Consider the following 24533-nt stretch of genomic DNA (forward strand, 5'->3'; position numbering starts at 1 on the left):
GTAGACTGGGAAAATCAGGTTGGTAATGGACCCCAGGAAAGAGAGTTTGTGGAGTGCCTCCGAGATGGATTCTTAGAACAGCTTGTACTGGAGCCTACCAGGGAGAAGGCAATTCTGGATTTAGTGTTGTGTAATGAACCTGGTCTGATAAGGGGACTCGAGGTAAAAGAGCCATTAGGAGGCAGTGATCATAATATGATAAGTTTTACTCTACAAATTGAGAGGGAGAAGGGAAAATCAGAGGTGTCAGTATTACAGTATAGCAAAGGGGATTACAGAGGCATGAGGCAGGAGATGGCCAGATTTGACTGGAAGGAGGCCCTAGCAGGGAAGACGGTGGAGCAGCCATGGCAGGTACTCCTGGGAACAATGCAGAAGTTGCAGGATCAATTTATCCCAAAGAGGAGGAAAGATTCTAAGGGGTGTAAGAGGCACCCGTAGCTGATAAGGGAAGTGAAGGACAGCATAAAAAGAAGTATAACATAGCAAAGAAGAGTGGGAAGCCAAAGGATTGGAACTCTTTTAAAGAGCAACAAAAGATAACTAAAAAGGTAATAAGGGGAGAAAAGATGAGGTACGAGGGTAAACTAGCCAATAATATAAAGGAGGATAGTAAAAGCTTTTTTAGGTATGTGAAGAGGAAAAAAATAGTCAAGGCAAATGTGGGTCCCTTGAAGACAGAAGCAGGGGAATTTATTATGGGGAACAAGGAAATGGCAGACGAGTTGAACCGATACTTTGGATCTGTCTTCACTAAGGGAGATACAAACAATCTCCCAGATGTTCTAGTGGCCAGAGATCCTAGGGTGACGGAGGAACTGAAGGAGATTCACATTAGGCAGGAAATGGTGTTGGGTAGACTGATGGGACTGAAGGCTGATAAATCCCCAGGGCCTGATGGTCTGCACCCCAGGGTACTTAAGGAGGTGGCTCTAGAAATTGTGGACGCATTGGTGATCATTTTCCAATGTTCTATAGATTCAGGATCCGTTTCTATGCATTCGAGGGGAGCTAATGTTATCCCACTTTTTAAGAAAGGCGGGAGAGAGAAAACGGGAAATTATAGACTAGTTAGTCTGACATCAGTGGTGGGGAAGATGCTGGAGTCAATTATAAAAGACAAAATTGCGGAGCATTTGGATAGCAGTAACAGGATCGTTCCGAGTCAGCATGGATTTACGAAGGGGAAATCATGCTTGACTAATCTTCTGTAATATTTTGAGGATGGAACTAGGAAAATTGACAGGGGAGAGCCGGTGGATGTGGTGTACCTCGACTTTCAGAAAGCCTTCGACAAGGTCCCACATAGGAGATTAGTGGGCAAAATTAGAGCACACGGTATTGGGGGTAGGGTACTGACATGGATAGAAAATTGGTTGGCTGACAGAAAGCAAAGAGTGGGGATAAATGGGTCCCTTTCAGAATGGCAGGAGACTAGTGGGGTACCGCAAGGCTCGGTGCTGGGACCGCAGCTATTTACAATATACATTAATGACTTGGATGAAGGGATTAAAAGTACCATTAGCAGATTTGCAGATTATACAAAGTTGGGTGGTAGTGTGAACTGTGAGGAAGATGCTATGAGGTTGCAGGGTGACTTGGACAGGTTGTGTGAGTGGACGGATGCATGGCAGATGCAGTTTAATGTGGATAAGTGTGAGGTTATCCATTTTGGTGGTAAGAATAGGAAAGCAGATTATTATCTGAATGGTGTCAAGTTAGGAAAAGGGGACGTACAACGAGATCTGGGTGTCCTAGTGCATCAGTCACTGAAAGGAAGCATGCAGGTACAGCAGGCAGTGAAGAAAGCCAATGGAATGTTGGCTTTCATAACAAGAGGAGTTGTGTAGAAGAGTAAAGAGGTCCTTCTGCAGTTGTACAGTGCCCTAGTGAGACCGCGCCTGGAGTACTGTGTGCAGTTTTGGTTTCCAAATTTTAGGAAGGATATTCTTGCTATTGAGGGCGTGCAGGGTAGGTTTACTAGGTTAATTCCCGGAATGGTGGGACTGTCATATGTTGAAAGACTGAAGTGACTAGGCTTGTATACATTGGAATTTAGAAGGATGAGAGGGGATCTTATCGAAACGTATAAGATTATTAAGGGGTTGGACACGTTAAAGGCAGGAAACATGTTCCCAATGTTGGGGGAGTCCAGAACCAGGGGCCACAGTTTAAGAATAAGGGGCAGGCCATTTAGAATGGAGATGAGGAAAAGCTTTTTCAGTCAAAGTTGTGAATCTGTGGAATTCTCTGCCTCAGAAGGCAGTGGAGGCCAATTCTCTGAATGCATTCAAGAGAGAGCTAGAACGGGTACTGATTGAGAATGATCAGCCATGATCATATTGAATGGCGGTGCTGGCTCAAAGGGCCGAATGGCCTTCTCCTGCACCTATTGTTTATTGTTTGATCCTGACTACGGGTGCTGTCTGTACGGAGTTTGTACGTTGTCCCTGTGACCACGTGGGTTTTCTCTGGATGCTCTGATTTCCTCCCACACTCAAGTCGTACAGGTTTATGGTTTAATTGGCTTTGGTAAAATTGTAAATTGTCCCTCGTGTGTATAGGATAGTGCTGGGATTGTTGGTCGATGCAGACTCGGTGGGTCGAAGGGAATGTTTCCATTGCTGTATCTGTAAACTAAACTAGGAATAAATCCTGATCGAATAGTCAGGAATTTTGAAAAATATTCCCTTTGGATTTGAAACGTCTCCATTCCCAATCACTCTGATCATTTACAGAAGGAAAACTTTAATGTTTGTAAATTTTACTCAAATCCCATTTCCATTTAATCAGTCTCTGGCAAAGTGCCTGCACAGGGCAGACCTGGACACTGAAGTGGGACACAGAATCATAGAGTGAAACAGTGTGGAAACAGGCCCTTTGGCCCAACTTGCCCACACTGGCCAACATGTCCCAGCTACACTAGTCCCACCTGCCTGCGCTTGGCTTATATCCCTCCAAACTTGTACTATCCATGTACCTTTCTAACTGTTTCTTAAACGTTGGGATAGTCCCAGCCTCCTCTACCTTCTCTGGCAGCTTGTTCATGCACCCACCACCCTTTGTGTGGAAAAATTACCCCTCAGATTCCTATTAAATCTTTTCCCCGTCACTTTGAACCCATGTCCTCTGGTCCTCGATTCCCCTACTCTGGGCAAGAGATTCTGTGCATCTACTCGATCTATTCCTCTTGTGATTTTATACACCTCTATAGGATCACCCCTCATCCTCCTGCGCTCCAAGGAATAGAGACCCAGCCAACTCAACCTCTCCCTATAGCTCAGACCCTCTAGTCCTGGCAACATCGATCTTCAAGGAACCATGCACCTGCACTCCTAGATCCTGGATTATTGTGGGACTTTGGGGAATTCCAAAGAAAGGTACGATTCTGCCAGAAATGTCTCTTTCTGCGGCATCCAGGTAATGGTCAAGTCTTTTGTCCATTCGACTGAAACAGGCATTTCTGACAGGAACATTAGTTCAGCTGTTTGAACTTAAACAAACTCTTTGTGGACCCTGGAATTTGTTGGGATTTCCTAACATTTTACATGGAAAACTCCCCTCGGATCCCATGAGCAAGACCAGGGAATTCACTGGGGCTTCAACACAATTGGGGATAGTATCAGGATAGTCAGGATCGAACATGCGTCTCTGGTGCTATAAGGCAGCAACTTTACCGCTGTGCCACTGTGCTGTAGTATTTCGTCTTAACGTTTAAACTTTAAAGAAAAATATTCACTTCTATATTCATTTAAAAAAATGCATTTTACCTAATTGAAAATGTTTGCACTATATCTATCACTTGTCATAGTCCATAATTATTTTAAGCGTTCCAATTTCTTTTCCTTTCCAGAATTTGATCATTGAAATAAAATGGGGGATTGCTTTGATTGCCACAATTGTAATAATTCCCTCCTCGGCAAGAAATATATCTTGCGCGAGAATGGCCAGTATTGTATCAAATGCTACGAGAATCTCTACTCTAATACATGTGAAGACTGCAAGGCACCAATTGGCAGTGACTGCAAGGTAAATGAACCCTTGGATTATATAAGGTATCTGCATTTTAAAATGTGCATTGAATAAATGTTGGTTAATTACCAGGCCAAATTATATGATTGTCAGACCATCATCAACATTGAGCACCAAACAGTGCATCAAAGTAACGCTTGAAGTTTGCACCAAAGTTAATCTCTTATCCAGTTAGCAATGGTATATGTAATTTCTGATGTCAAGCTAAATGTGGAGAAATACTTAATTGCCTGAAGAATGTGGTACCTTATTGCATATTGCATATTTTGACACTTACTTTAATCATGGCTCTATCCAAGGATTTGTCCTATAAGGATCATCACTGGCATGAACAATGTTTCAAGTGCGCTAAATGTGACCGTTCACTTGCTGAGAAAGCTTTTGCTGCCAAGGATGATACTCTCCTTTGCACGGAGTGCTATTCAAATGAGAACTCTTCAAAATGCTTCACCTGCAATAAGACCATCATGCCCGGTAAGAGAACGTGGGTAGATTTTTAAGCTTACAATACATATTCTGTGCATGATTTTAATTTCTGTTAAAAATTATCCTCATGTGCCCGAAACTAAATTTGCACCTTTTTCTCATTTTGCTAGTCAAGCTTAATCAGACGACCAACTACCATCATTCTGTGTGGCCGAGATTGTTCTCGTGTTGCACATTTAGTTCCATTCCACTTTAGTTGGTGTTGCTATGGAAACCTACGGTACTCGTCTTTTTGTGGAATATGTTGAACACACCAGGTCCGGTCCTTCACGCAGTCTGTCATTACACTGACATTGTCTTCATTTAGACGTCTTCTATTTTAAGGCTTCATATTTCCACATCCCCCTGACCTTTGTGATCATTTGTGGCTTGAAATCTGCAGAAGAACTTTACACTGATATCAATTAGAAGTCTTCTGTGCACCATCATACAATCATTCCACTCTTTTAAACCTCTATTTCATATCTAAATCTATCAAGACATGTGCATGGCTTAATTGTGTGATAGGATTTGCCTTGATAAGATGCGCAACAAAACCTTTCATTGTATCTCAGTACGCAGAAGGCTGTGGAGGCCAAGTCATCGGATATTTTTAAGACAGAGATAGATAGATTCTAGATTAGTATCGGTGTCAGGAGTTCAAGATCATGTGACGGGAGTAGAATTAGAACATTCGGCCTATCAAGTCTACTCCGCCATTCAATCATGGCTGATCTATCTCTCCCTCCTAACCCCATTCTCCTGCCTTCTCCCCATAACCTCTGACACCCGTTCTAATCAAGAATCTATTTATCTCTACCTTAAATATAACCACTGATGGCCTCCACAGCCTTCTATGGCAAATAATTCCACAGATTCACCACCACAGAGTTATGGGAGGGATAGATCAGCCATGATTGAATGGCAGATTAGACTTGATGGGCTGAATGGCCTAATTCTGCTCCTATCACATAAAACATGACAATAATATACCAATAATTTCCTCTGCAAATTATTATTTCTATCCTTCAGCAGCTATGCATTGATTATTTGTCATTCATTTTCAATCTTGCCATTTACAAACAAACTTTAGCAATGTTAAGTGGCTGGAGTCGTAGTCCAAAGAAAGGTCCCAACCAAATATGTCGTCTGTCCGTTTTCCTCCAGAGCTGCTGCCTGACCCATTGAGTTCCTCCTGCACTTTGTTTTTTGCTCAATGTTCAGGAGCTGTCCATTGTTGCCATGAGATGGTGGTACTGGACCTTCTCATTGAGGTTGCTTTGGATTAATTCCTGCTGCTGCTTAAAAACCTAGGCAAAAACGGACTAACGTCCTGCCACCATCACCACCCTGAAGATATGCGTTAGTAAGAAAGAGAGATTTACAGATGATTATTACATTGTAATAATCTCATGACGTCATGTCATTTCCTCTGATCTTATCTCAACCCTTTGATAAAATTCATCAATTTGTCACTTTAATATGTATTCCATACCAGAACAAATGCATTGCCTTTTATCACTTTAGATTCCAGATATCAGAAGTATGTTAATCTGCAGCTTCTGTGGTACCCTTGAATATTGCTTTAGACTTTAGAGATACAGAGTGGAAATAGGCCCTTCAACCCACTGTGTCTATGCTAACTAGCGATCATCCTGTACACTAGCACTATCCTACACACTAGGGTCCATTTACAATGTTTACCGAAACAAATTAACCTACAAACCTGTGCGTCCTTGGAGTGTGGGAGGAAATCGGAGCACCCAGAGAAAATCTCTGCAGTCACAGGGAGAACGTACAAACTCCATACAGACAGCACCTGTAGTCAATAGACAATAGGTGCAAGAGTAGGCCATTTGGCCCTTCGAGCCAGCACCGCTATTCAATGTGATCATGGCTGATCATTCCCAATCAGTACCCCGTTCCTGCTTTCTCCCCATACCCCCTGACTCCGCTATCCTTAAGAGCTCTATCTAGCTCTCTCTTGAATGTATTCAGAGAATTGGCCTCTACTGCCCTCTGAGGTAGAGAATTCCACAGATTCACAACTCTCTGGCTGAAAAAGTTTTTCCTCATCTCTGTTCTAAATGGCCTACCCCTTATTCTTAAACTGTGGCCCCTGGTTCTGGACTCCCCCAACATTAGGAACATGTTTCCTGCCTCTAATGTGTCCAACCCTTCAATAATCTTATACGTTTCGATAAGATCCCCTCTCATCCTTCTAAATTCCAGTGTATACAAGCCTAGTCGCTCCAGTCTTTCAACATACGACAGTCCCGCCATTCCGGGAACTAACCTAGTAAACCTACGCTGCACGCCCTCAATAGCAAGAATATCCTTCCTCAAATTTGGAGACCAAAACTGAACACAGTACTCCAGGTGCGGTCTCACTAGGGCCCTGTACAACTGCAGAAGGACCTCTTTGCTCCTATACTCAACTACTCTTGTTATGAAGGCCAACATTCCATTGGCTTTCTTCACTGCCTGCTGTACCTGCATGCTTCCTTTCAGTGACTGATGCACTAGGACACCCAGATCACGTTGTACGTCCCCTTTTCCTAACTTGACACCATTCAGATAATAATCTGCCTTCCTATTCTTACCACCAAAGTGGATAACCTCACACTTATCCACATTAAACTGCATCTGCCAAGCATCCGCCCACTCACACAACCTGTCCAAGTCACCCTGCAACCTCATAGCATCTTCCTCACAGTTCACACTGCCACCCAGCTTTGTATCATCTGCAAATTTGCTAATGGTACTTTTAATCCCTTCATCCAAGTCATTGATGTATATTGTAAATAGCTGTGGTCTCAACACCGAGCCTTGCGGTACCCCACTAGTCACTGCCTGCCATTCTGAAAGGGACCCAGTCAGGAACGAACACGGGTCTTGGGTGCTAAGGCGGCAGCTCTACCGCCACGCCACTGTGTGATTCTATCCTGCTCTAGACGAACTGATTTGTAAAGCCATCTCGCTTCATCTTGACAGTCACATGAGAATTGTGCAATATTACACACTTGTTAAGCGATGATTCAGAGAATTACTAGTGGATAGTGTTTCTTGTTATTTTCGGGCTTACATGAATATATGTGCACCACGTGTCCATCTGTTGTGCCACACACAGATCAGAGTGAGTTAGAATTAAGTCATCAAAAGCACTGTTTATTCCGGCTTTAAAAAATGTTTTTATGACAGGATCTCGTAAAATGGAATACAAGGGAAACAGTTGGCATGAAATCTGCTTTGCTTGTGAACGCTGTCGGCAGCCAATAGGAACCAAGCCTTTTATCCTGAAGGAAAATAAGAACTACTGTGTACTGTGCTATGAAAAGCAGTTTGCTCAACACTGCTCATCTTGCAAGAAGGTACAGCGTTCTATTGAATGTGGTCATTGAATCCCTTTTTATGCTGAGGATATAATTTTATCATATACAAATAGCAGCAGAGCGAACATTGAAAGAGAACTCATTCATGGAGAAATCAAACAGCAAATGACAGAATTTACACCTGGAAAATGTGTGCCCCTGCTTCCTTTCTAAATCCTGTTATGATGTTTTGATAGCTGGGAAGAAATATCAACAACATTCTACAGGAAGTGCATTAAAGTGTACAAATTAAATTGGTTCCAAAAATAAATGCCATCTATTTTTGTCAATGAAAATAACATTGAGTCCACAAGCACTCATTATTTGCATTTATACAGCAGTGCTTCTTAAATGAGACTGCCTAACGTGCCAAAGCGTGTGCAGCATACATTTTAAGCACACCAACTTCCAAATGAGAACTGACTGATTTTTTTTTTTTGAAGGATAGAATATACTGAGAGATCATTAGCATTCATCTGATTTGGTAAAAGGGAGTCTTCTTTTCTCATTTAGTTTCAAAGGACAACTGCTCATGCACAATTCCATCGGGGTAGTATTGGTGGACGCCTATGTTTTCTACTTGCACCCTGGACTCAGCTTGAATGTAAAATCTTGCAACCCATACACACCGATAATTGCTATACTCGCATTGTATTACAATTTAGAACCAGAGGAAGTGGGAGAGTCTAGGACCAGAGGCCATAGCCTCAGAATAAAAGGACGTACCTTCAGAAAGGAGATGAGAAGGAATTTCTTCAGTCAGATGGTGGTGAATCTGTGGAATTCATTGCCACAGACAGCTGTGAAGGCCGTCAATGGATATGTTAAAGGCGGAAATTGATAGTTTCTTGATTAGTAAGGGTGTCGGGGGTTATGGGGAGAAGTCAGGAGAATGCGGTTCAGGGGGAAAGATAAATCAGCCATACTTGAATGGTGGAGTAGACTTGATGGGCCGAATGGCCTAATTCTGCTCCGTGAACTTGTGTGAAAACAGGTTTGCCTATTAAAATTGTCCATCTAATTGAAATTGCATTACCATATTCCATGTGGGCGGTGCAGCAGTAGAGTTGCTGCCTTACAGCGCCATAGACCCGGGTTCGATCCCGACTGGGGGTGCTGTCTGTATGGAGTTTGTATGTTCTCCCTGTGACTGCATGGGTTTTCTCCAAGATCTTTGGTTTCGTTCCACAGTCCAATGACGTATAGGTTCGTAGGTTAATTGACTTGGTAGAAATGTATGTTGTTTCTAGTGTGGGGATCACAATTCGGTGCGGACTCTCTTGGGCCGATAGGCCTGTTTCCACGCTGTCGCTCTAAACTAAAACTAATCTATATTTGTGTGTACCTATGTTCTTCAGGCAATAACCACTGGGGGTGTGAGTTACCATGACCAGCCGTGGCACAGGGAGTGCTTTCTGTGCACTGGATGCAAAATGAAGCTGGCAGGTCAACGCTTCACCTCGAGGGATGACTTCCCTTATTGCCTGGATTGCTTCAATAATCTCTATGCCAAAAAGTGTGTTGCTTGTTCCCAAGTAATTGCTGGTAAGTAAACACATGACTGCAGTTGCGATTTTAAAAAATGCACAAGATTTTTATATTGAATATAAAAGAAAGATGGTACTTGTAAAAATATACATCTCCATCAGAACTACAGTGAGGTGTGAGTGTGTGTATCAGTCTGAAGGGTCTTGACCCAAAACGTCACCCATTCCTTCGCTCCAGAGATGCTGCCTGCCCCGCTGAGTTACTTCAGCATTTTGTGTCTAATATATATATATATGTGTGTGTGTATTCATATGTATTCATATGTATATAATACTTATCATATATAGAAACAAATGATAAGTATTATATACATATACACACACACACACACACATGTGTGTGTACATATATGTGCACATATATATGTGTGTGTGTATACATATGTATATAATACTTATCATTTGTTTCTATATATATATATATATTAGACACAATGCTGGTAACTCAGCGGGGCAGTCAGCATATCATAAGCGACAGGAATGTATATGTGTGTGTGTGTGTGTGTGTACATATATGTGTGTGCGTGTATACATATGTATATAAAATTTATCATTTGTTTCTATATAACTTAAAGGGAATAACCTGGCTCCCACATGAAAAAAAAATTCCAACAACACTGATTACTGTATGTTTAAGATATTTGCACTTTTCTGTACAGCTTTTGAATAGATAGTAAATAAAATTATATTTTAAAGATAATTCAAAAACTGAGGTAGCCGCCACAATCAAACCTGCAGTTGGAATGACTATCTGCCAGCCTGCAATGTGAATAGAAAGCATAAAAACAAGCACATGAATGAAAAAAAACAATTTTGCACTTACATTTGGCATTCCAGGATGGAAATTCTTGTATTTTGTTTTGGCAGGTCTTGGAAGCACAAAGTATATCTCGTTTGAGGATCGCCAATGGCACAATGATTGCTTCAACTGCAAAAAGTGTGCCATCTCTTTGATTGGTCGGGGATTTCTCACAAAGCGTGATGAAGTTTTTTGTCCCGAATGCGGACGAGATGTCTAAACTGGAAAATCAAATTATGCCTGGCTTTAGCGGTTAAATGGCATCATCTTTCTAAAGTTGTGCAGCAATCTGCACAAAATAAGCATATTGTCAAGCACTTGGATACAACATAGATTCTGAATCAAGTTCGATACAATAATAGCAATGCAAATTTCCTTTAAGAATAGCAAAGTGCTCAACCCTTTAGAACAAGCATTTCCTATTGTTTTCTTATAAAGGCTGCTTTCAATCTAATTGCTATAATAGTGGTCAAAGTATATTCTATTAGTGTAAATAAAATGGGAAAATTGTTAACATCACATCACAAACTAACTGATGGTGACCTGAAGGATCATAATTGGGTATGAAAAGAACAGTGCAATGTGATGGATTACTGGCTCAAAAGACTGGTTGCACTTTAACAATTTCAACTGCAATCAAGTAAAATTAGGAATGATACTTTTCCAGACATGCCAGTTAAATCAATTTGCAAATTCATATGAACTTAATTTTGTTTTTTAAAGTATGATCTGCAAAGTTAGAAAAATTATATCCTATTTTTGTTGAGGACCTGACAGCCACTTCTTGGGGTATTGAGATTTTTTTTTTGCAGGTCTGTGTGATTTACGTAAATGGGGAGGCTCCATACATCAGTGTGGAAAACAGGACGCAATGCATGAATCACAAAATTCTCCACAGGCAAGATGAGCAAATGCAATAGGTCTTGCACACATTTACTGAGGGGATCTTGCTTGGAGGTCTAACTCTATTTCTTCTCATGCCAGGGTGTGCAAGGCATCTACATCACACCGATTTCTTGGCATTTACATTTATGCCACTTCAACCCCTCCGAAAATTACTATGCCAATGAATTCAGAGACTCATAATTGCCTCTCCAATTGATACAACACCCCACTGATCATCTTTCTGATTGAGAACCCCAATCCCACTTCAACAAATCTCACATCCACATCACCATCCTTCAACACCAAAATCCAATCTTCGTTACTCTACCCTCCACCAATCTCTGGCCCCCCACACACCAATCCGAAGCCCAAATGAAACTTCTGCACTCTCCACAATAATAGGAATTGATGGATGAAAAGTCCTTTGGTGCACATGATGTGTCTGATTACACACAATGGCTTAGGCCACTGGCACAATAAAATGTTGCTACTTTGTGCGGTTGTGGGATGATAGAGGTGGGGGTGGGGGTCGGGGTGCAGGTGGAGGGTTGTAGTTGGTGGCAAAAAAAAAATGATGACTGCTGAACAATTTTCAGCTCTGTATCTTTTGTTCATAAGTTCTATGAGAGGAATTGGGCCATTCAGCCCTTCAAGTCTACTCCGCCATTCAATCATGGCTGATCTACCTTTCCTTCTCAACCCCATTCTCCTGCTTCTCCCAATCACCCCTGCCACCCGTACTAATCAAGAATTTATCTATCTCTGCCTTAAAAATATCCATTGACTTGGCCTCCACAGCCTTCTGTGGCATTTTGTCGATGTAGTTGTTTGGGGCCTCCATTAGGGATACAGGTTAGAGCTCTTTTCCTCACACCACACTAACTTCAAATTGGTCATTATTCTTTCATATCCCAACTCATTTCCAATGATAAGTTTATAATATAAATGCATGAGTGATACTGAAACATAAATTGAATATAGAAAGCAGTTGCATATCTAATCTGCATGAATTATTGATTTTTTTTGTTAAGCTGTACTTTATCTCGAGTAATTTTTCACAAAGTGAGCACATCAACAAAGTCCAATTATGGAAAAGAAAACAAACCTGTGCTTTGTATTTAAACTCCAGCTGAGCCAGAAAATTACACGTCTGAATACTTAACCATGGAATGTTGGCTTTCTAAACACCAACAAGTAGTATTGTTTAGTTTAGAAATACAGCATGGAAACAGGCCCTTTGGCCTAATGAGTCCATGCCGACCAACTATCACCCATACACTAGTTTTATCCTACACACAAGGAACAATTTGCAGAAGCCTAGAAACCCACAAGTCTTTGGAATGTGAGAGGAACTGGAGAAAACCCTCATGGTCAAAGAGAGAATGTGCGTACTCCATACAGACAAGACCTTTGGTTAGGATCGAACCCAGGTCTCTGGTGCTGTTAGGCAATAACTTTACTGCTACACCATTGTGCCAACCTTCACGTTCAATGCGAGTTAAAATTCCCATCCAATGCTGATGGAATTAAAGATTCATATTGATAAAAGCCATTGGAGGGTTGGGAAAAGGGAACAATAATGAATGGAATTCTTCAAAAGAACATTTGCCTCAAAGATTAGTCTTTGATATCAATGGCCATTTTCTTTGCATTTCCACACATGGAAAGGTTGCTTTGACCCAGTCTTCCCTCCATTAGCTCAGCTAGGAATCCTTGATGTCTTAATTAAAACTATTCCAAGTTCAAGCAAAATTATTGAAAGGTACAAGTAAGCCAGTGAGACTGGTGAGATTGCAGCTAGTGCAACTAGTGCAACATGGGTTAAATTGGAAATGTTTGCAATACCAACAATAGCAGTTAGAAATTGTAATTAGTTTGAGTCTTGGAGGTTTTTCTTGTTCTGTACTGACATATCTGCATCAAGAGTATCAAACTCTGACAGCAACTGTTTATGGTGGAAACCAAACTGAACAAGAGTTGCCCGGTGGCCTTTTAGTGACAGAAACCCGGGTTCGATCCTGATTACGGGTGCTGTCCGTATGCAGTTTTTTAATGTTCTCCCCATGACCTGCATGTGTTTTCTTCTGGCGCTCGTTTTGTAGGCTGATTGGCTTGGTAAAATTGTAAATTGGCCCGAGGGAGTGCAGGATAATGTTAGTGTGGGGGATTGCTGGTCGGCACGGACTCGGTGGGCCTAAGGGCCTGTTTCTGCCCTCAATATCTAAACTAAACAAAACATCAGTGTATGCCATTAGACTGAGGGTAATCGGAGGGACATTTGGTCAAGCTAAATCTGTACTTTTTCTCTTGAGGATGGCAATGGCTGAGCAACCCTCGACACTGCCCAGGAGATGAGAGTTCCATAGCTTCACAAATTGTTTGGGCAGTGGTTCATTAAGCTGGAATGTTTTTACAAGGATATTACCAGGACTAGAGGCCCTTATTTTCAGGGAGATATTGGGTAGACAAGGACTTTATTCCTGGAAGTGTAAGAGGCTAAAAGGTGATCTAAAAGGCTTTATAAAATTATGAGGGGAACAAATATATTAACCATACAGTGTTTTTCCCTGGGTAGAGGTATCAAGAACTGGAGGGCAGAGGTTTAAAGTGAGAGGGGAAAGATTTAATAGGAAGCAGAGGGGCAACTTTTTCACTGCAAGGGTGGTGGGTATATGATATGACCTGCCAGAGGATGGAGATGAGGCAGTGGCAACATGTGAAAGACATTTGGACAGGTATATTGATTGAAACGATTTAGGGGGATATGGGCCAAATGTGGGTAAATGGGACTAGCTTAGATTGGGCATCTTGGTCAGCATGGACTGAGGGCCAGGGGCCTATTTCTGTGCGGAATGACTCTATGGTCTTCAGTACATCTCTGGTCTTCAGTACATCTCTGTGTCTTTACAATAACATTTGAAGTACACTTTAGTAAATATAGCCCAGCCCTGCTTTACCATTTAAAAATATTGCAGTTAAACTTCCACTTCAACTGCCCAATTATTTCTTCCTCCATAACACACTTCTCTTGCAATCCAAGAACCTAGCAATTGACCCTTGAATATTCTTATTGATGGAACCCTTGAGATGGACAATTCCAACACTTCAGCCGGAAGTGTTCTGCCTGACCTCATTAAGTGTTTTGCCTTGTGCTTGAGACCATCTCCCTAGTTATATACTTACCAAACGAAACGCTTAGCACCAACACTATCGAGCCCCTTCAGAACCTTAAATACTTCATAGAGATTATCTATTAAATTCCAGAGTATTGCACGAATGATTAGAAATTGTTTGTATAGAAAGAGGCGCGTATCGATTTAAAAAGGTTGTCCACCCACATTCAACCTTCCAGCACCAGGTCAATTTAAAATAGCGAGGATTGCTGCCATCTGTTCCCTTTTACGTAGCGGGTCACCAACTTCTACCTACCCTCTGGGTTAAAGAAAATCCTGGTTTCCCCTCTAGTCCTTCTATCTATTACATTCAATCTGCACAACCTTCCTCTTTAAAGCCCTCTTCTCCCTTTAACTTATAAGACAATGCATGCTTCTCACATTTCAATCCTGTCCTGTCTGTCTCCAAGTCAAATACTTCCTGAGATACCAAGTCCAAAAGAATACAAAGTATTTCAGGCAGGACACCACAAAAAAACTTTTGTCATCTACCCCTCGTACAATAAAAGGGCAACATGCTATTTGTCTTCCTGACTGCTTACAAATTTCTTATGATATATATGCAAGGAAACCCAGATCTATCTGAATATCAGTTCATAGTGGTTATGTTTCAAGTATTTTCTATTTTTCCTATTTTCCACGAAGAAGTATAACATAGCAAAGATGAGCAGAAAGCCAGAGGATTGGGACTCTTGTAAAGAGCATCAGAAGTTATCTAAAAAGTCAATACGGGGAGAAAAGATGAGGTATGAAGGTAAGCTAGCCAAGAATATAAAGGAGGATAGTAAAAGCTTCTTTAGGTATGTGAAGAGGAAATAAATAGTTAAGACAAATGTGGGTCCCTTGAAGACAGAAGCATGTGAATTTATTATGGGGAAAAAGGAAATGGCAGACGAGTTGAACAGGTACTTTGTTTGTGGCTTCCTTTGTGAAGACAGATCCAATCTCCCAGATGTTCTAGTGGCCAGAGATCCTAGGGTGACGGAGGAACTGAAGGAAATTCACATTAGGTGGGAAATGGTGTTGGGTAGACCAATGGGACTGAAGGCTGATAAATCCCCAGGGCCTGATGGTCTGCATCCCAGGGTACTTAAGGAGGTGGATCTAGAAATCATGGATGCATTGGTGATCATTTTCCAATGTTCAATAGATTCAGGATCAGTTCCTGTAGATTGGAGGGTAGCTAATGTTATCCCACTTTTTAAGAAAGGAGGGAGAGAGAAAACAGGAAATTATAGACCAGTTAGCCTGACATCGGTGGTGGGGAAGATGCTGGAGTCAATTATAAAAGAATAAATTGTGGAACATTTGGATAGCAGTAACAGGATCGTTCTGAGTCAGCATGGATTTACGAAGGGGAAATCATGCTTGAGTAATCTTCTGGAATTTTTTGAGGATGTAACTAAGAAAATGGACAAAGGAGAGCCAGTGGATGTAGTGTACCTGGACTTCCAGGAAGCCTTCGACAGGGTCCCACATAGGAGATTAGTGGGCAAAATTAGAGCACCTGGTATTGGGGGTAGGGTACTGACATGGATAGAAAATTGGTTGGCAGACAGGAAACAAAGAGTGGGGATAAATTGGTCCCTTTCAGAATGGCAGGCAGTGACTAGTGGGGTACCGCAAGTGCTGGAACTGCAGTTATTTACAATATACATTAATGACTTAGATGAAGGGATTAAAAGTAACATTAGCAAATTTGCAGATGACACAAAGCTGGGTGGCAGTGTGAAGTGTGAGGAGGATGCTATGAGGATGCAGGGTGACTTGGACAGGTTGTTGAGTGAGCAGATGCATGGCAGATGCAGTTTAATGTGGTAATTTGAGGTTATCCAGTTTGGTAGTAAGAACAGGAAGGCAGATTACTGTCTGAATGGTGTCAAGTTAGGAAAAGGGGAAGTATAACGAGATCTGGGTGTCCTAGTTCATCAGTCACTGAAAGTAAGCATGCAGGTACAGCAGGCAGTGAAGAAAGCTAATGGAATGTTGGCCTTCATAACAAGAGGAGTTGAGTATAGGAGCAAAGAGGTCCTTCTGTAGTTGTACAGGGCCCTAGTAAGACCACACCTGGAGTATTGTGTGTAGTTTTGATCTCCAAATTTGAGGAAGGACATTCTTACTATTGAGGGAGTGAAGGGTAGGTTAATGAGGTTATTTCCCGGAATGGTGGGACTGTCTTATGTTGAAAGACTGGAGCGACTGGGCTTCTATACTCTGGAATTTAGAAGGATGAGAGGGGATCTTATTGAAACATACGATTATTAAGGGATTGGACACGCCACAGGCAGGAAACATGTTCCCGATGTTGGGGGAGTCCCGAACCAGGGGCCACGGTTTAAGAATAAGGGGTAGGCCATTTAGAACGGAGATGAGGAAAAACATTTTCACTCAGAGAGTTGTGAAGCTGTGGAACTCTCTGTCTCAGAAGGCAGTGGAGGCCAATTCCCCGGATGCTTTGAAGAGAGAGTTAGATGGAGCTCTAAATGATAACGGAGTCAAGGGATATGGGGAGAAGGCAGCAACGGGGTACTGATTGTGGATGAGATCAGCCATGATCACGTTGAATGGTGGTGCTGGCTCGAAGGGCCGAATGGCCTACTCCTGCACCTATTGTCTAATCACACAATTTCCCAAATGAGCGTTCATCTGCTTGTCCACTGGAATAGTTAGACAATGGACAATAGGTGCAGTTATATTCCCTTGTCCTTCTCATAGCTTACTTTCCTGTCTAGAACTGGATAGTCACCACGTTAGAATGCACCACAATTAGTCTTTGTGGCCAAATGATTAAGGTAGATTATAATAGCTGTCACTCGGGCGTTAATTCCTCTGGCATCCCACCAGTTACGACCAACCAACCTGACAAAGAACTGCTTAACCCTTATTCTTCCATCCTCTACCTGATACCCTACCCATGCTAATAGGTTATCCCAAACCCAATAAGCCTTTATCTTGTGTAACCTTTTACGTTGAATCTTATACATGCCTTCTGAAACTACAACATCCACAGAAACCTCCTTGTCCACCCTCTGCACATCTTAACATAATTTTTATTAAATGTTAGTTTCCATTAAGGTCGTTGACATATTTTGCATTTCTAAGCAGCTTTACTTTTTAAATACTTGCAGAATATTTCAAGTTTATAAATCTTTCTTGCTTGTTTACTTCAAATTTTCATTTTTACCTATTCTTTCCAGAATCTTTATCATCATATGTTTAAAGCCGACAAACCCCTTGGGCTTACCATAATCTTTGATAACATTATCAGTCTACTCTACTAATTCAGTCTAATATAATTCTAAACTACTTGATATTTCCACAGTTAGAATATCATTCCTGTGAATCTGTTATTTTCCAATACTTTAGAATTTTCAAATATGCCTTTAAATAAGGACCATTGGTTATCTGCTATCCTGCTTTTTAATCCAATGTCCCAATTCACCCCGGCCAGTTTAGCTCAATACCTATAGGATTAGTTTTATTCAGTTCAGTCTCAAAAGTGCCATAATGAACTATGAAAAATGCTTTCATATTTAATTTACTCCATGGGTTTTTTAAAATTTACTATGTACCATGCATTTAATCATTGTTTTCAAATCCCCTACAGCAGAGCAGGTTGGCATTACACTGGAGACACAAGGAACTGTAGATGCCATAACCCTGAGCAAAACACAAGGTGTTTTGAAGAGTAAGAGAAAATAACTGCAGATGCTGGTACAAATCGAAGGTATTTATTCACAAAATGCTGGAGTAACTCAGCAGGTCAGGCAGCATCTCAGGAGAGAAGGAATGGGTGACGTTTCGGGTCGAGACCCTTCTTCAGACTGATCCCAACCAGATAGAGCTCTCGGGGCCAATGGAATCAAGGGATATGGGGAGAAGGCAGGCACAGGTTACTGATTGTGGATGATCAGCCACGATCATCACACTGAATGATGGTGCTAGCTCAAAGGGCCAAATGGCCTCCTCCTGCACCTATTCTTTATGTTTCTAAAACATGACTCGTTCATTCCCTGCACAGATTCTGCCTCACCTGTTCAGTTCCTCCAGCACTTTGTGTTTGACTTTACACCAGATTCTATAATGATGGAACACTTTAAAGGTAACCAAGTTCAATCATCTACTCGGAATTTTGTCTGAGCAGAAGAAGCTGTTCTTTTGGACGTTATATTTTTTTTACCATTGGATCTGTCCAGCTTGTCTATCTACTTAGCACAGAGGCCTACAATGGCAGCCTTTTCTGCATTCAGAAACTACACAGTTAAAATAAACAAATAGGAATTCAGTGGAAAACTGGGGATTGCCATTTTAATCATCCAACCACTCTTTTAGGTGGGTAAGCAGGTTTAAAGTTAGTTGTAGAGTATTCCAAGTTTTAAAAAAACAAGGTTTACATATTAGTTTAGTTACTAGGTTAGTTTGTTGTCATATACTCCGGGGTGCAATGGCGTGAAATTTCTTGCTTAAATTAAGCTTGTGGATTAAACACATCTACATTTTAAGATCACAGTATATTTGATTCTTGTCATAATTACCATTGACCAGAAATAGTACACAGTGACTCACAGCATATGTTGCAACTGAGAGGCTGAAGAAAAATTAACTGGCTTTTTGACATTTTCTTTTTCCTCTATTAAGCAAGGAATTAAAATAGGTGTGCTATTTTATGAGTTCCCTGTTGATTTGGACATGTTAGCAGTAATGGCTCGACTTCTCATGCCTTGAGTTTGTTGTTTAATTCCTTGGCACAGTAAAAACTGTGGTTTCTTTTCTCCTTTTAGCAAGTATTACATTGCAATGTTTACTATTTTATAATCTTGCAGACATGAGAACCAAACAGATTTCTGTCATGCTTTTCTGTACTCATAATTGCCTTACCACTAATGTATGCTGTTTGGAATATGTGAAAGTACTTGATATTTGATTTTATTTAACTTTTGCCTGAGTTGAGTATAATTTGTTTTATTTAACTCAACTACCATAAAGCTTTTTTTTCTCCTGTCAAATTGATAAGGCTGCAATTTAATTGTTTAACATTTGCATTTAAATGATCGATAAAAGAAATGCGTTATATGATGGAACACTTCCTCAACTCTACTCAAGTGGATGAATTATTGCAGTCTAAACATCTGCAATAAAAATAAAGCAGTCAGTAACCATGCCACACTATAACAAACAGCCGTGCCAATTTATCCAAATGCATTATTTGAAGTGTGGCTTAAACATCAGTGGCATATAAATTAGAAGCATTTTACAAGGCATGAATGTTAATTAAGAGTGGAAGTTGTGTGCCAGACTAAGCATTGTGCTTTTGAGATTGTTGGGAATTACAAGCATAATTTACAAACTAATAAAATCAAATGATAAATGAACACAGCTTTTTTTAAATATTCCTTGTAAACTGACAATTGTTTTTGATTGAATATGCATTAAAGCCTGAGGGTTAGACTTTAAAATTAGCAGTTAAATGAGCATTTGTTGTATAGTTATGCTCAAACAATTCAATACATGATCAGTATCACATTTCCTTTAAATACAAGAAAAACTTTTGATGCCATAGCATCGTTTATCATAGCAGAAAAGAAGCCATCGAGTCATAGAGTGATACAGTGAAGAAACAGGCTCTCCAGCCCAACTTGCCCACACCAGCCAACATGTCCCAGCTACATTAGTCCCAACTGCCTGCCTTTGGTCCATATCCCTCCAAACCTGTCCTATCCATGTACCTGTCTAACTGTTTCTTAAATGTTGGGATAGTTCCTGCCTCAACTACCTCCTCTGGCAACTTGTTCCATACATCCACCACTCTTTGTGTGAAAAAGTTACCCCACGGATTCCCATTAAATCTTTTCTCCTTCACCTTAAACTTATGTCCTCTGATCCTTGATTCACCTACTCTGGGCAAGAGACTCAGTGCATCTATATTTATTCATCTACACAATCTATACACCGCTATAAAATCACCCCTCATCCTCTTACGTTCCAAGGGATAAAGTCCCAGCCTACAACTTCTCCCTATACCACAGACCGTCTAGTCCTGGCAACATCCTCATAAATCTTCTCTGTACCCTTTCCAGCTTGATAACATGTTTATTACAACACGATGTCCAGAACTGAACACAATACTCTAAATGTGGCCTGACCAACGTCTTTTATTACTGGAACATGACTTCCCATCTTCAGTTCGCAATACTCTGGCTGATGAAGGCCAATATGCCAAAAGCCTTTTTGACCACCTGATCTACCTGTGACTCCACCTTCAAGGAACCATGTACCTGCACTCCTAGATTCCTGTACTCTACAAGACTACCCAGAGCCCTACCATTCACTGTGTAGTTCCTGCCCATGTTCGACTTCCCAAATTGCAACACTTCACATTTCTCTGCATTAATTTCCGTCAACTATTCCTCAGCCCAACTGGTCAATCGATCAAGATCCTGCTGCAATTTTTGACAGCCATCTTCACATCTGCAAAAATCACCCACTTTTGTATCATCAGCAAACTTGCTAATCTTGCCATGTTTGTTCTCATTCAAATCATTGATATAGATGACAAACAGTAACGGGCCCAGCACCAAACCCTGAGGCACACCACTACTTACAGGCCTCCAGTCCGAGAAGCAAACTTCCACGATCGCTCTTTGCTTCCTTCCATGAAGCCAATTTTCTATCCATTCAGCTATCTTTCCTTGGATCCCATGCGATCTAACCCTTCAGAGCAGCCTACCATGAGGAACCTTGTCGAATGTTGTGCTGAAGTCCATATATACATCTACAGCTCTGCCCTCATCAACCTTTTTGGTCACGTCTTCAAAAAACTATCAGATTTGTGAGACACGACCTCCCACATATAAACCCCATGCTGACTATCCCTAATCAGCCCTTGCCCATGAAATGCCTGTATATCCTATCCCTCAGAATACTCTCTAGTAACTTTCCAACTACAGATATTAAGCTCACTGGCCTATAATTCCCAGCATTTTCCCTGCATCCCTTTGTGAGTAGAGGCACACCATTTGCCACCCTCCAGTCTTCCAGCACCTCTCCTGTATTTAAAGACAACTCGTAAATTTCAACCAGAGCTCCCGCAATTTTCTCTCTGTTTTCTCACAATGTCTTCGGAATATCTGGTCAGGCCCTGGAGATTTGTCTCAAGAGTTGAGTACATATGTTCCATGATAGAGTCTTACTATCCTCTTACAAGACAACAGCTAGACTTAAATCTTCAGCTCTCATAACACAACAAAACATATATGAAAGACCGCATGCACAAATCATGATCAGCATGTTGAACTATCCCATTTTAATCAGTTTCATATTAATAATAGTACAGATATCAACTTTGACTTGTTAAGTAATTGACTGTTACAAAAAAAGCTAAATCAAAATTCATAATTTTTACTGTTTTTCCTCCCTTACTCATTTTGTTGCTCTGCACTTTAGAATAATGTTTTGTTGTGTTAGTTCACTATGCTACAATTTGTTTGATTCTTTATTATAATCCCTCGCTATTTCTACCTTAGTAACACCATCAATTTTTGTTTCTGCTTTGGCTCTTTGATTTTCATTGAAACAGCCCTTTGGCTTGACTCGCCTATACCGACTAAGTTGCCGCATCTAAGCTAGTTCCGTTTACCAGCGTTTGGCCCACATTCCTCTTAATCTTTCCTATCATGCACCAATCCTTCTCAACTCTGGACAGTTTAGCTCCCTCCTCAAAGACTACAACTCTTGTTTTCAATCACCTGTTCTATCTGGTGATTGATTTAATAACATTTCCATTCTACACTTTATTTTTCCCATTTACAAGTTCCTTTGCTCACTTCAAACTTCAGTTTTGACTCAAATAATCAACTTAATCAGAGTCGTGCATGACGCCTTTTAATATAGCTTACTCAAGTTTTTATTTACTTGATAGTCCACCATCAACTCTTACCTAACTGACAAAGTAGGAGAGTTATGCTCTGCTGCGTAAAATTATAGAGGTGTATAAAATCATGGGATGCACAGAGTCTCTTGCCCAGAGTAGGTCAATCGAGGACCAGAGGACATAGGGTTAAGATGAAGGGGAAAACATTTAATAGGAATTTGAGGGGTAACTTTTTCACACAAACAGTGGTGGGTGTAGGGAACAAGCTGACAGAGGAGGTAGTTGAGGCAGGGACTATCCCAGCTTTTAAGGAACAATTAAAAAGGTACATGAATATGACAGGTTTGGAAGGATATGGACCAAACGCAGGCAGGTGAGACTAGCGTAAGTTGGGCCATAGGGCCTGTTTCCACTTTGTATCACACTGTGCATCAGTTTTCCGACTAATTTTGAAATAATATCATGAAGTGCTATGATCACAGTAAGCATTCCTTAACCAATATCACAAATAGCAAACTCGGTCATCCTTCAGATTCTTGCTATCTCTAATAAGCATTTAAAAAGATTAAGCATTTTCAGATTTGCCCACTCCACTAATAAATAATAAAGCCAACACTTGAAAACAACACTTAAGTGTTAAATACAAAGACACAGTTAGAATTTCCCACTGTTTTTAAGGTTCTTTATGGTAACTATTCCTTCACTTTGCACTGCCGTTTAAAGAAACCATGCATCCCCATTAATATTATTCACAAGAATCTCTCTCACCTCCCCACCTACCGGAGTGATGCTGTCAGATGCTTCGGGATCTGCAAGCAATAATTTTGACAGCTAATTAGTACTTCCTCTCTCTATTTGTTTCATCTGTTTTTCAGTCAACTGGATATTAGCATGCACCGTGTTGTTGCAGATCAACAATTTTGACACATGACAATATGTGGAACAGATGGTTTATTGCGAATATTTTTGACTGGGTCTCCCATGGCAATAGTTAAGGCCACGGCGATCAACAATAAATTACAGATCTGCAAAAACACGGAAAAACGCTCCCTCTGTGTTGCTTCTGTTGGGAATGTTACAAAAGGGCGATCAAAGTATTGCCAAGGGACAATGAGAGAAATTGAGAGAAAGATAGAAACACAAGTTGCTGCAATCTTCTCATGCTGTCATCATTTGCAAACTATCGAGAAACAATATGTGGAGAAAAGCTAGCGCAAGTTAGAAGCACTGTCACCACCCTGGCACCAGATTGTTGGTTCCTGAGCTCTGGGCTGACAACCAAGTCCTGCACCAAGTAGGTTCTGCATAGGCAGAGGTGCCACTTTTTGGATCAGGAGTAGGACTGTGACTAGGCCTACAACTAATCCAACTTGCTCCACAATTCAACAGGGTCAGAGATTAGCTAATCCCTGACCTCCACACTATGTTCTTGCCGAATCACCTTAACCTTGATTCAACCCTCATCAAAAATATTATTTTAACTTTGAAAACACTTAACGACTCGGCATTCTTTGCTCGCAATTCCAAATTTCCTCATCAGTGGAAGCATTCTACACTGTCAAGATTCCTCAAGACTTCAGTGAGACTGCATGACATTTTTCTAAATTCAACAGAGGCCAGTCTTTGTATTACTTGTCTTAATTACTTGTTCTACCCAATTACAGACATTGTTCCTTACAAACGAAAGGAGATATCTCTTGATAGCAATGCACAGTAGTCTCACACCATCAGCCACCTCTGCTGTTGAGGCAAAACCTTTAAATTCTTCTCACCAAATTGGATAACCTTACATGTACCCACATTACTAGAGGACAGAGGATCTAGGGGGATAGAGGAACTGAAAGAAATTTGCATTAGGCGAGAAATAGTATTGGGTAGACTGATGGGACTGAAGGTGTTAAATCCCCAGGGCCTGATGGTCTGCCTCCCAGGGTACTCAGGGAGGTGGCTCTAGAAATAGTGGATGCATTGGTGATCATTTTCCAATGTTCAATGGATTCAGGATCAGTTCCTGTGGATTGGAGGATAGCTAATGTTATCACACTTTACAAGAAAGGAGCGAGAGTGAAAACAGGGAATTTTAGATCAGTTAGCCTGACATCGGTGGTGGGGAAGATGCTGGAGTCAATTATTAAACAGGTAATAACAGTGCATTTGGATAGCAGTAAAAGGATAAGTCCAGACCTTAATCATCAACACCATCACTGACCTCACCAATTCCGGTGCTCTACCCTCTAATGCCTCCAACCTTATCGTTCCCCAGCCCCGCACGGCCCGATTTTACCTTCAACCTAAAATCCATAAACAGAACTGTCCTGGCAGACCCATTGTTTCTGCCTGTTCATGTCCCACTGAACTTATTTCCACCTACCTCGACTCCATCCTATCCCC

The 24533-nt window shown here is 41.1% G+C and overlaps 1 protein-coding gene across 1 annotated transcript; it reads left to right on the top strand.

Annotated features, from left to right (window-relative positions):
- Nucleotides 1-3873: 3873 nt before the first annotated feature.
- On the top strand, nt 3874-10434 carry LOC144593711 (four and a half LIM domains protein 2-like). The gene is made up of 5 exons (XM_078399686.1): nt 3874-4029; nt 4332-4506; nt 7699-7868; nt 9227-9413; nt 10283-10434. Exons 1-5 carry the CDS (start codon nt 3874-3876, stop codon nt 10432-10434), a joined length of 840 nt encoding a protein of 279 aa, XP_078255812.1.
- The last annotated feature ends 14099 nt before the right edge of the window (nt 10435-24533 follow it).

This window comes from Rhinoraja longicauda, chromosome 5, assembly GCF_053455715.1.
Source record: "Rhinoraja longicauda isolate Sanriku21f chromosome 5, sRhiLon1.1, whole genome shotgun sequence".
Taxonomy (NCBI): Eukaryota; Metazoa; Chordata; class Chondrichthyes; order Rajiformes; family Arhynchobatidae; genus Rhinoraja; species Rhinoraja longicauda.

What these genes read in the sequence shown, in the direction of transcription:
- LOC144593711 (XM_078399686.1), top strand. Translation starts at nt 3,874, where the DNA reads ATGGGGGATTGCTTTGATTGCCACAATTGTAATAATTCCCTCCTCGGC. An exon ending in CAATTGGCAGTGACTGCAAG is followed by an intron (nt 4,030 to 4,331) that starts GTAAATGAACCC and finishes GCTCTATCCAAG; the next exon opens with GATTTGTCCTATAAGGATCA. An exon ending in CAATAAGACCATCATGCCCG is followed by an intron (nt 4,507 to 7,698) that starts GTAAGAGAACGT and finishes TTTTTATGACAG; the next exon opens with GATCTCGTAAAATGGAATAC.